This window comes from Rissa tridactyla, chromosome 11, assembly GCF_028500815.1.
Source record: "Rissa tridactyla isolate bRisTri1 chromosome 11, bRisTri1.patW.cur.20221130, whole genome shotgun sequence".
Taxonomy (NCBI): domain Eukaryota; kingdom Metazoa; phylum Chordata; class Aves; order Charadriiformes; family Laridae; genus Rissa; species Rissa tridactyla.
Genome location: NC_071476.1, coordinates 16,849,895 through 16,862,706, shown reverse-complemented (window position 1 = coordinate 16,862,706; position 12,812 = coordinate 16,849,895). Strand labels below are relative to the sequence as shown.

The following is a 12,812-nucleotide window of genomic DNA, read 5'->3' as shown; positions in this document are numbered from 1 at the left end:
AGACGCAGATTGCACAATTTTAGTGGAAATGGGGGCATAGGGATTTAAGGGAGTGAAGATCAACCCAAGTCATGGTCACCTGCTGGACAAAGCAACACTCCATGCTGTTTTCCAGGATCAGCAGTTCCACAATATTTCCTTTCATAACAACATGGAGTAGATGTGGTTATTGTAGCAGCAGGTAAACAGCCGTATAAAAGGACCAACTTATTCTAAGGGCTACAGGAATAACAAAGATGATTTACCTTTCCCTTTAAAAAAAAGAGTTTGTGTTTTATTCTGTCTTAGTTGAGGTATCTGATAATAGGAGGGGAATTCTCCCGGGCTTTTATTTTGCAGGGATTTCTAATAGAGGTAGGGGTACGTTTCCTACCGCTGTAGGTTGTTGTGACCTAATTGTTGAAGGCTGAGTTTAGAAAGGAAGAAATAAAAGTGACAAGTAATGGTTACCTGACCTTGTCCTGGACCAAAATCCATAGCAGGAGTATCTCTAGATTCCAGGTCTGTGTTTCCTAGGTGAGCTTGGAAATGCGAGAGCTTTATCTGCTGCAGGTTTCACTGGAAGGTCCCGGTGAAAGCAGCCAAGCAAAGTTCATTGGGAGATGGAGAAAATGCTATGAAAACTATTTAAAAAATGTGAATCATGTTTTAAGATTCTGATGGTGAATACTGAAAAAAAAACCCCACTCAGGTCTGAGCGGTTTTGAATGACAACAGCCCGAACAAGCCATGGGGATGTGTTTGCTATAATCCAACAGCTTTTTGACTGACTTGGAGCCACACCATTTTATCTTACTTTTTTGGGGAAAAAAAAATCTACTGTCAATTTCAGGGGGCCATTGCATGTGCTTGTTTTCTCATATTTCTGTTCTCACGCAGACAGCAAGGCCAGAATGATAACTAGATGCTACTTTTCTAATACAATGGGTTAATGTTTTGTCTTCGTCTCAACAACACTTTAGTATAGCCAAAAAATCTGGCTTTAACAATATTGTTCCCCTCTTTTTAAGCAAGGTTAAAGACTTTATTCAGCTTACTCTTGTCACAGGAGAAGAAAAATAGTCACGCAGTCCAGGTTTTCGCTCGTACATCTTTGCTCCCTGAACTACACATCCCAGCAGTTTGTCTAATCTGCCTTGCGTCATAGATGATAAAGTTTCAGTCTTCGTCCTTGGGAAAATACTCTTCAATCAATGGATTTCCTTGTCAGGAAGTTTTTGGGTTTGTTAACCTGTTTTTTTCCTAATTTTATCTGATTATTTCCCATTTCAAATCCTTTTCTATCAAGCTGATTAATTTTCTTCTTTATAACGGACAATTCTTCCCCACTACCTTTAATATTCATCTCTTTTAACTCTGTCTTGATGTATTGCCTGTGTTTTGCTCTGCATTTTTCCTCCCAGTTGGTCTAACTCCTTAATTAATCATGCAGCTTTTCTCTGAACAACTTGTTTCCATAGAAATACCTTTCTTGATGCCTGCTAGTAGAGTCACAGCTGAAGTTATACTTTTTGATCTCCTGTGTTAACTCAAGATCCTCAGCAAGGAAAATGGAAAATGATTACTTTGGGATCTTACTAAGAGAAAGTCAGAAATGAAATTCCTCTCAGCTTTGATTCCTGAAAAGTGTTTGTTGCGGGCGGCAGTGCAAGGGGGCGGTGGGAAGAAAGGAGTGAGGTGATCTCTGGTGAATGGATTTGCATGGGAAATATTCCAGTGACACCAGAATGAAGATATGCAAGAAGCCTGGCTGTAATGCGAGGTGACTCCATTGCTTGGCACGGTGCCTGTCTGAAAGAACTTCAGTGACTTGGGGGGTTTGTGCAGTTTTGGTTAAGTACGAGTGAGGAATTTAGAAGTGGCAGGCTCATTTTTGAAAACGATGAATTTTGTTCATGCAGTATTTTTTGAAGTTGTTTTAAAGGACCGTCTCTGGGATTATCTTTCACCATGTTTGAGCAAGCTTGGTGTCTAAGGAAGGTGGGATGTAACGGGTTTGGAGATGCTGTGTACAGAATCCCTGACCTACAGCGGGCTGATGGCTGGGCTTTGGTGAAGCTGCATCAGCTTGTCATGCGACACATCAGAAAGGTTCAGGAGAGGCTTCGGTAAGGGTAAGTGGTTTCAGAAAAGAGGAAATCATGCACTGATGGCCACTGGGGGAAGAGATCCCATTTTCCAGGCTTCGGTCCCAACAATGGCGTGTGAGCTTTGGGGCTGTAGTAACGTTGCCAGGTGGCCCTTGGTGAGCTGCGCAGCGGGAACGGAAAAGCCCAGGTGAGCAGGGAATGGATTTTCTTGTCATCTTTCCCTCTGGTGTGGGAACCTCCATCGGTAGCCCCACAAGTCTGTGGCCAGGTTTGGCACACTGTGGAAATACCCAAATGCCTCTTCTGAAACTGAGACATCGTTATTCCAGACACCCCTGTGAAAACAGATATATCGTACTTCGGATATAGGTGCTGAGGATCAGCTTCTGCAGGGCGTAAACTTACTGTCTGTGGGCTGGACGTCCTCTAGTCTGAGGCTGATGGAAGGATCCCCCAGGTTCATTGCAGTATGGGATGGATAAAATGATCAAGAGAGGGGAATGTGATTCCTCACTGAAAAGCCTTCAGAAATTCTTCACTTAATGCTGTGTCATCCTGAAGTTGTCCCCCCATACGATCTTCTGTAGGCTTTTTCTTGATCAGTTACCCACTCAACACTAGGAAGCTTGCCATAAGTTTATTGTTAAAGTAACTTAACTACCTAAAAGAGAGATAAAATGAGCATTTTAGGGCTATGAGGTGTCATCTCATGGCAAATGCCCAAAGGAAAATGAGAGTGAGGAAGAGAAACGGCATGGTTTAGCTCAAGCATTTCTGTCATATGGAAGCAGTCTACTGATGTTATCCCCAGATTTAAATTACACGTTCTGCCTTCCCAACCCAAGCACATAGCTGAGAATTTAATCAGTGCCGGGTGTGTACGTTTTAGATTGCTTTGGGTGGGTCTGGCAAAAAAGGCATTTTCGTAGTTAATCACAGCTAGACCCCATATATCACACTGCCTTCATTTCATTTATATTGTATAGCCCAGTGCCGATATCAAACATCCTTTTTGTTGGGCTGCACAAATTGCCAGTTTAGGAAACAATTGCATGAAAAATAAATCATAAGTCTGTGCAAATTTTGCATTTGATTGCTATATGGAAAACTAATCTGATGCTAATGAAACACCTATAAATTTCAATTTCATTGGGGTATAATGAACCCACATGAGATTGGGGTAAATGAAATGAAGAGAACAACGCATGACTTCACTTCTTAAATCTTCATTTAAATAAAAGAAAAGTGACACAACCCAGAAGAATTCTTGTTTTAAATAGAAAATTTTTGCTTATCCACTGCATTCAATCTCCTTTTTTTTTTTTCTGCTGTGTTTTAAGTTCCAAACTGTAAGAGCCTAAACATCACAAGAATTTTTTGTACCGAAATTTAGAGCCTGACCTGTTTATCTGGAGTAGTTCATAGAGTTTGAATTATCTTTTGGCCTCTGTAAATTAACACAGCATCCCATCCTTATGCCTGCCCTATAGAACTGTAATGACTAACAGGCCAGCGGCTATGAAGATATTAGTGATTTAAAGTTAAGTCCCAGGGAAATATTTTTACGTGTTTTAGCACTTTCAATATGTTCTTCAAAGACCAGCCTCCATGACACTCTGTACCTTGTTGAGTGTCCCCGCAAGATGGTTGTTCAGGTTGTAAAGGCTGATCGTGTATTTTTATTAGAAATCTATAAGCTCATCTTGGCTTAAGAATCACATCAAAAGGTTTTCTTTTTTCTCTTTAAAGTTAATGTGACAAAATACACCATCTACAGCTTTTTGGAGGAGGGGGCTATTTTGGGTCAGAGCAGTTAATCAGCGTCATTAAAAGCAGAAAATAAAATCATAGCAGCAATGAACTACAGTCCACGCAGAGAAATGTAGTTAGTTGCAAAGGTCACAACGCATGCTGATGTTTTTTAGCACACAGATCCATTGCTCAACTGCAAAAATGAATTTTTCAGACCACAAACTGGTTTTTGTCTAGACTAGGTCTATATAAGCAAAATAAAAGTAAAGGTTCTGTCTGCTCCGTGAAAACTGTTGTGGCAAGGGACCTAATTGCAACACAATAACGGCACCACGTGGCCGGGTCCCAGCTCCCCTTCTGTCCCCCCCGAAGTCAAGAAGAAGACGAAGTCTCCTGCCAGGCACAGCACCTCCTCGGCAGCACGCTGCCTCAGTCCTAGGTTTTCCTGCGCTGGGTAACAGCGACGCCACTTGAGGTATTCGTTAGGAAGGAAAATATGAAACAGTAGCAAATTTTGTAAAAAAGGGTGTAATCCGTCAGAATGGATTTTGAGCCCGGTGGGTCGGGGGTGGTGGGGCTGGGCTGTGGGGCTTTTCTTTGGGGCAGGGGGTCGGGGTGTTGCCGGCCGGGTCTGTGGGCAGGAGGAGAGGCTGGGAGCATTGGGCTCAGCCGGCTGCCCCGCGGCACGTACGTCCTCAGGCAAGGATTCAGGTGGGTGCTGCAGAGACCTCCCGTTCCTCTCCGACAGCGCTACTTTAGTAAGTGTTCAAGGCCGGGTTGGACGGGCCTTTGAGCAGCCTGGGCTGGTGGGAGGTGTCCCTGCCCAGGGCAGGGGGTGGCACTGGCTGGGCTTTAAGGTCCCTTCCACCTCTAACTGTTCTACGATTAGTGTATGACCATAGTTCCTCGGCTGCCTACACTTTGGGTTGTGCTCTTCTAGTAGCTGCTGCTTTTGCTCCATAGTTGGATGCATTTAGGAAACGCTCAGCAGATTTTCTGACTTCGCAGCCTATCTTGGAATATCAGCACATTTTATTACATTGACCAAGTAAGCTTTATTATATTGACCTGGACTCAACAGCTGTAAGCAGGGTCAGCACAGCATACCCTTGAAATAAAATTGCTTACTGGCCAATCTCTGTTGGATTAAGTAGTTCCTAACATGTAGGTTGAAGTTATATCATGTGGAGTGGTATTATCGGCATTTTGGAAAACTTAGTGCTGCATGATGAAAGCACACAGACAATACGCTTGTTTTGGGTTTTGTTACTTCTGTGCTACAGGTTTATTGATATTGGCTCTAATCGACGCAAGCAATTACCCTTCCTGTTACAGTTCCTCTCAGGAATTTTACATCAAATATTTCTCAATCGTGTACAAGGGTCCTGTAGAAAAACAGCCAGAAGGAGCTTCTGCGTCAGAGAAATGTTGTATCTGCTCCTGCTTTACAGCCAGCAGGACCGAAGCGCGGAGCAGCAACACGTCTGGGATTAGACTGCAGGGAGCTAAATCCCTTGTCTCTTGCCCCATTTAATTGAATAAGAATTTTCAAGTGTGGATTTGGAAATTAGAGAGTTACACATTCATTTCTCCTAAAGTCGACAGGAGTTAGATACCTAATTCCTTTGAGCCCATTGAAATTCTTGTAAAGCAAACACTACCTTCTCTAACTTACGTAGAAGCAATTAAAAGATTAGTCAACACTGACAAGCTAGTTAATGTGGTTTGCAAAGAAAATGCCTTTAAACTTGTCTAGGTCCCAGTAACTGACGTGGGAGGCTAAGGACAAGGATGCCAGTGAAGATCCTAATGTCACTTTGAGCATCCTAGTAATCAGCTTAGGACGCTAATGCCAAGGGGCTGGATAAAGATGCAATTAAGGTTGCCACAAAGTACTGGGGTGCATTGCAGTTCCCAGCTGTGATAACTGAAGAGTTGGCTGTGGTTCCGAAACACCAGCACAATAGTAAAGCAGGAAGGAGAGGACAAATATTTCAGCCTTTTCCTTTTCCAGACATTTATATTCACTATCTGCATGGACCCTAAATCATCCTGGAAAAATTCCAAGCAATTCCAAGCACGTTTCCACTTATTGATGATCCATCTCAGCTTTTGGAGAGTTTGAGAGTTTCACGTGTCCCCGGCTGCTTACCCTGGTCGGTGCAAACACCCTGCTTTGAAAGCATCGCACTTGAGCCTTCAACATGGGTCAGACAACATGTTCAGACACTCGCTTTATAGTAAGAGGAGATAACTTAAGAAAGAAAAAAGTTATTGGAAATCCTGTCACAAATATAATGCGGTTCTGAACATCCTCAGGAGACCATAGTTCTAGAGCAGCAAATGCATTTTTCGTGGAGCGTGTATAAAATGAAATACCTCATTAGCAGCTTTAAGTCATGGGGAAGTAATGTATATTTTTATAACCCCGGGAAGATACACAGACCAGAAAGATGCAACGGGAAACTTGTAATTTTATCTCCAAATGGACCCTGAAAAAGCCATGCCGCTTCCACTACTGCCAGCACGACCAGTAGTGACAGCATCTGAGTCACTGCGTAAAGGACTTGCCAGCTCCCAGCTGACGGCTCGGGAGCTCTAGGAGAAATGCACTGCAGAGCTCCACCACTGCTGGATGGCTCCAGCGCCAGGGGAGGCTGGGGGGGATGAGAGTTGTTGGGGATGAGAGGTGACGAGAGCGATGTCTCGCTGCGCTGGAGCGGTCGGCTGTGCTGTGCCACATCAAGCAGGTTTCCAGGTGGGGGCTCTGGGCTTGTCTGTTGCTGTTGTAGGAGGATTAGCGCCATGTGGAGGGGAAAAAAAAATCTTCCTATGTAATGACAGAGACTGGGACAGAACAAAATTATTTGGATTTTTTTTTTTTTCCCCGTTTCCTTCCGGATTGGTGTAATATGTAGTCAAGGTCAAGAGCTCTGTTCCCCTGTCCGCACTCACATGCCGTGGGGAGGGGAGGCTGTGTCGTGTCTCCTAGCCGGGCGTGCTGGGAAAATCCATTCCTTTTGTCAAGCGCTGCTTGTAGAGGTGCTGCAAACAGGAAGAAAACCTCTCAAAAACCCCTGTTTGCTCGCTGGCATGGTTTTGCATGATTCAGACTTAAACACAAAACCCTTTAATAAATTACGACCCGATCGCCATGCGATTCTTAACCGTCAAAACTGGAAAACTATGTGGTATGAAGATAGAAGTAAAAGTAATGCATCTACCATGATTTTTAAAAATATTCTGAAGAGTTACTTAGAAATAGGAGAGCTAGAATGAGACGCCTCTGTGGAAAACGACACGTTTAGGCTAAGGTTTCATACTATGCTGAGCTGCCCAAAGGGTGGCCAGCCACTGGTGGCCGGTTGCATGTTGCCATGCCTCTCCTTTCATGTCCCCACCGCTGCCCTGCTCTTGCAACCGGTGCTCATTGGAATGCGTGGTAGCCATCTCGGAAAGCTAAAGCATCGCAAATCAGGCGCAAAAAAGTGAATCGCGTCCTGTCAGTTTGGCCGGCCAGGCCTGCTGGCGGAGGCTCAGTATCAGTGGAAGGAGGGGTGGGAGCACGCAGGCAGGGGAAGGGAAAGAAACGGGACTTTGGCAGCACATCTGGGCAACTGAAAAGTCACGCTGCATCCTGAGAATAAGGGTCACCCTGCTAATGCTTTGCAGCAGAAATTTGTATCCTCCCCTTTTAGTTAGAGCAAGTGTTTTTTTAAAAAATTGAAGGACAATTTGACACACTTTTTTTAGTTGAAGTTTGAGATCATCGTGTAGACAGGCTGACTGGCCTGTTTCATAGACAGCTTCTCGGTGGTTTCGGTTGCTTGTTGTTCATAAAGTGCTTCTTCTTGTGAGGAAGACACCTCAGAGGGAATGTCTAAATGTCAGCACAGTTGTCATTAGTCCAAGCATTCCTGTTAACACTGATGTTCATTCTGATAGGGATTTGATGCGCGTTGTAGCATCTGCTTTCTAAGTACTTGATGAGTCTGCGTTTGCTCCCCAGCCTGCAAACAGGGCAGTGCTCAGATAGGGGAACGTGGTTTTTCAGGTCTTAAGCCCAAGTGGATGAAGGAGAGGAGGTGTTAGCTGGCCTGATGTAGCTCCTGGGGCTCCGGGGAGAACAGGGAGCACAGAATGGCACCAGAGTGGAGAAAAAGGAGCAGCAGCGTGGAGGGTGAGGTTTGCTGGGGTCTCTGGGACAGGCAGGCTGGGGCACAGCTGTGGTTTTGAATGCTGTTTTCAGTGGGACTGGACTGAATCATCTTCAGCACAGAACAGAGCTGCATAACGTAGTGCAGCTGTAGGATGGCACAGCATGTTGTTTCCCGTAAACATCTGGTGGTAACCTACCACCCATAGCCCATGGGGAAACAGCTGCCTTGGCATGGATATTTTGCTGGCAGCCCCTACTCCAAGGTAGCGCACTAAGCTTTGGAGGAAATGGTATTTTTTTTTTCATCTGCTCAATTATGAAATCAGTTCCTGAGAAGGAGGTGACAGGTTTGTGTTGCTCTGCCATTTCTGTTGTGCGGGTAGTGCCCAAAAGCTCTGTTAAAATATTGTCGTCCTCTTGTATGTGACATCTAGGTCACAAGCAGAGATGCTGCAATTGCAGTAGTATTTGGGGGTGCTGCTCCATACCGGCTTTCCGAAGGCTCCCCCAGTGTCAGTCTCTATTCTGGAAGGGCTAACCTCTCCAACAAGCATCTGAGCAGCTATTCTAACATCAGGAAGAACTAAGCAATTGCTATCAGCTTGTGTTTATTAGTACATCTATTTTAAAAGTTGGTCAGTAAACCTGGAAGATTCTTTTGTAGTGACGGTGTGACTGCAGAAATGGGAAAGCGCATTCTAAGCCGTCAGTGGGGCTGGCTGGGAAGGTGCATCCCGTCATTGCATGGCGAGGCAGAGCAGACGGGCCGCGAAGCCAAGCCAGGATCAGAAGTTAGGAATGGGTCTTCTGCACAAATGGTTTGTCTATACTATTTGTCTTGCCAAAAAAATAGTGTAAGGGTCCTCTCAATAGCCCCAAAAAATCTTCAGGAAGATTGCATCTGCTTTTCCTGAGGGAATCTTAGGTAGGAAACCGAAGTTTGGCAGCTTTCAAATGCATGCCTTAAAGCATCATGCACGTTGCCAGCACTGTGGTCGTTACTTTAGGTCGTTACAAGGTGGGTACGTTAATATAGCCGTTAATGCTACTCCTGATTATTGCTCTTTTACATCTCTGTGACTTTTATTCCCAGAGCTGTAGAACTCTCTGGGGTCCCTGTCGGAGAGCACTGCTGGGGCGCTTCAGCTGTATTCTGACATGACTATCAAACACCTTTTCACTTGTCCTTCAGGCTGCATGTGCCATAAAAGCAAAGTAGGCTCGCACATCCGTACTGAGTGCGGCCCCATGGAGAGCAGTTATTTCCTTTTGAGCAATTATTTCTTATTTCCTTTTTATTTCCTCCTCTCCTATCGATCATTATAATTGTAATACAGGTTGGTCTGGGGATTTCATTAGAGTAAAATTCTTAGGCATCCATTATCCGTTTATGATTTCAATTTCCAGTAGGACTGGGAGGAGGCAGCTTAGGTGTCCCTGAAATATTGCAGTATCAGTAGCACCCTTTTAGTAGTTACTTTAGCAATGAATTAATTGCAGTAAATCTAATGGCAAATAATTGTAGACATGCAGGCGAAGAACTTTTTAGTGCTTCACGTGTTGTCCCCTAACACAGCAGTGGCGTTGCAAAGTGGGACTGTGCAAAGGTATGTTAAAAGCGCTGAAGATTTACGTTAGCAAAGAAAATTGCCCCAGCTCCCGCGTCCTTGTCCCGTCACCTCTTAAGTGTGAGAACGCCATTGTATTTTCAGTCATATTCATTGAAAATCTTTTCTAGCCCGTTCTTATTGGCATTGCTGGTCACAGCTTGGTTTGCTCTAAAAATAAAGTTGTACTTTCAACGTATTGGGAACTGGGGAAGCTTCGACACGTACCCCGTCGCCCTCCTGTGCGGGCTCAGGAACACCGTGCACGGGCTTGAGTTGACCAGTTTAAAGTGAGTTCTGGAAGGAGAACAGCTCCGGTTTCGCCATCGCTGAGCTGGCTGAGTGAGTCTACTGGGTTTTTCAAAGTGCGAATCCCTGGGTCTTTGTGAAGACTTTTAGTGTGAGATTGGTCACCCTCCTGGCTCTTTTCTACAGACTTTTTTTTCTTTCCTACTTTGCTCGGTGAGTACAATGCTTGTGTTTTATCAGTCCCCTGTCTTGGTATTCAGAAACTGCTGTGTTATGATAAAGATTATGATAAATTATGGCACTGACTGTAGTAATAAATGTAGGCGTAGTGTATATAGGCTATTGTGTAAGAAATTAGTTTCTGTTCTGCAGTTTGGGGGGAAAAAAAAGGAGCCATGCATCTGTTTTATGTAGAAACACCCTTATCATCCTGTGGTATCGCTTTGTTCTCAGATGAAAAAGCCACAGAGTTTTGTGCAGAAAAGCCTTTGTTATGGATGGCATTGTCCAAATGACTCAAGTGATAATGGAAATAATTTAAAGTTTAGAAGTAGAATAATATAATCGTGGAAGTTCTGTAAGTTTCTGATGAGTTTCCTCAGTCGGTTGCCCCGATGACTTACAACTGAGAAGCGAGAGCAAAGGAAGCAGTGAATTTGGATAGGTTTGGAAGCGCCTTGGGATGCCAATCTTTGAGTGTATGTGTAAAGAAAATAGTTTTAAGAAAGAGGTGTGTTCCCCTTGCCTGTTCCACGCTCCATTTTAAGGCACTTTAAAAAAGTTTCTATCATCTACTGAGCGTGCTTGATTTTAAGGTACTGTTAAAACATTTTTTTCAAAGTAATCTGCGCCTTTTGGTTGGTGTCTGTTGTAACGTGTGCTGGAGTGCACGCGGACACGCACAAAAGTGTAGCGTGGGGATCCTCTCCTCTTCAACAGACCCAGTCATTTCTAGTATTTGCCGAGTTTAGAGCCTGCTGGCACGTACGCACGCTAAACATGTTTATGTTTTTGAGGCATCTGGTGAGTGTTGTGTGATTCTGTGAAGTTATATGCTGCTCCTGCTCCGGTGGGAATGTTACAGTGTTGGCCATAGGGCTTTATGAATTGTCACAAAACGAGCTGTTAATTCTTGACATCTGCTGTGCTGCAGTGACTGCCAAGTTGCGTGGGTAGTTGGCAAGGAAATAAATATTGATAGAGCCTAGCAACAGGTACTCCGGAGAACTCTTGTTCTGGGAATGCTTAGGCTGTGTCCAGTGTTATTAATGTTGTGATAGCATTTAAAGTTTATTTATAGGATTTGTTTGTGTCTTATCACCATGTCTCAGAGCTGGAATGCATGAATGGGCTTTGCTGTACGAGGGCATAGACATGTGTATCGTACACCCTTCTCTGGTGACTCATTTCGACATATAACAGATGCCTCACTCTCCAAATCTCAGGGGTAGTGGATGTACGCCGATGTACGACACCTCAGGTATGTGCTCATATCTAGACTCTCGTGTGTTCGCTATCTATCCCATGTTGGAGTGGGAGCTACTCCAGAGCTAGGTAAGTGCGTCGGATACAAGAATGCCTCTCTTTTTAGCAATACAGTAGCAAAAAATTCATAAGCAGGATCGTCTGAGAATCCACCAGATAAAATTAGCTTGCTTATATTGTGAAAGCACTAGCTCTTGTGAGCGCTGTAATTGAAAAATTTTGTGTTCTCAATGCAGAAATTGAAGCCAGAGAAGCCTGCGACTGGCTGAGAGCTGCCGGTTTTCCCCAGTACGCTCAACTATTTGAAGGTATGATCCCAAAGGCTTGTCAAACAGCTGACACTGAATTCAAATACAATTGTTTACGTAAATAATCTTTCAGAACCTGACACTTTTGATGGAAGCACTTCCAAATTCTGTGATACCTTCATGAAAACCTGTAGAAAAATAGCAACCTGGTGGGTGCTTTTGCAGAAGTGACACCTTCATTGGGTTACTCAGGAGATTCTGTAAAGGACCAAATCTTTCCTGGTTGATGCTAGACTGTAACACAGTCAAATATCTGCTTTTGTGGTTTGCAGTTGCTTATAATTTTCTCAGGCTCTTTTCCTTGGAGTGCCCAGGTGTTTTTCCGACTCACTGATTGCAACCAAAACTCATCTGAGGCTCTCCAGCCCATGGTCTTGAGCAAAATTATTTTATTGGTGTTTTGAAAAAGAATGTTGGAAAAAGTCATCTTGCAATCATAAGTTTTTAAAACAGATGCTCAGAGGCAGCCAGCCACAGTCAAACAATGCAATTTCAGCAGGTTTCCATGTTGCTAAAGCTACAAAGAGTGCTTCTTACTTGTGGGGGAGATGTGGATTTGTTGAGAACATGTGTAATTTTCAGACAACACTTGTGCTTAGACCTTAAGCTGTTCTTCTTTAAAATACGTTTATTGTTACAAACATAGAGTGTAACAAAAGCTAATCTAATTTTATGAGAGATTTTTTATCAAAGAACTACATTTAAAAGAACTAACGGTAACTTCTGCCTGCTCTCATTCCCACCTCCCCTGTTCATTGCAAAATTAGAAATCGAAGTCGAGCCATAGAGCCAGATGGGAAAGCTGTAGACTATGAAACATGACAGCTCATGGAGATGCTTCCCCTTTGACTACGGCACATTTTATGATATGAGCTGTCAGTCTCACAGTTTGTTGGAAATGCATCTTGTCCTGCTTCTGGATAATGAATCCTCTGCATTACCTTCTTGTGTATGTGGTCTCCTGACTTGACAGGGTAAATTAAGTTTGAAAAGTAAGCCAAGAAGATACTGATGGATCTCACTGGTTCCCTCGTCTGCAAGGCCAAATCTCGTGAGCTGGAGCGTGGGACTCTTCAGCTGGTGTATCGATTAGCTTCAAGCACAGGGTGGTTTGTCAGGCTCAGTACACCTCAAACGCGCCTGTCACCCGCTGCGCTGTACC

The 12,812-nt window shown here is 44.0% G+C and overlaps 1 protein-coding gene across 8 annotated transcripts in view; it reads left to right on the top strand.

Annotated features, from left to right (window-relative positions):
• Positions 1-12,812, top strand: part of LOC128916026 (rho GTPase-activating protein 7-like) — a 61,873-nt gene that overhangs the window by 33,294 nt on the left and 15,767 nt on the right. For 6 of the 8 annotated variants that reach the window (XM_054217151.1, XM_054217155.1, XM_054217157.1 and 3 more), the window contains one exon: positions 11,579-11,650. In XM_054217151.1, coding sequence (XP_054073126.1) covers positions 11,579-11,650 — 72 coding nt within the window. Of the gene's footprint in view, positions 1-6,971; positions 10,071-11,188; positions 11,338-11,578; positions 11,651-12,812 lie in introns of those variants that run through there. The other 2 variants (XM_054217153.1, XM_054217156.1) reach the window with 2 other exon arrangements.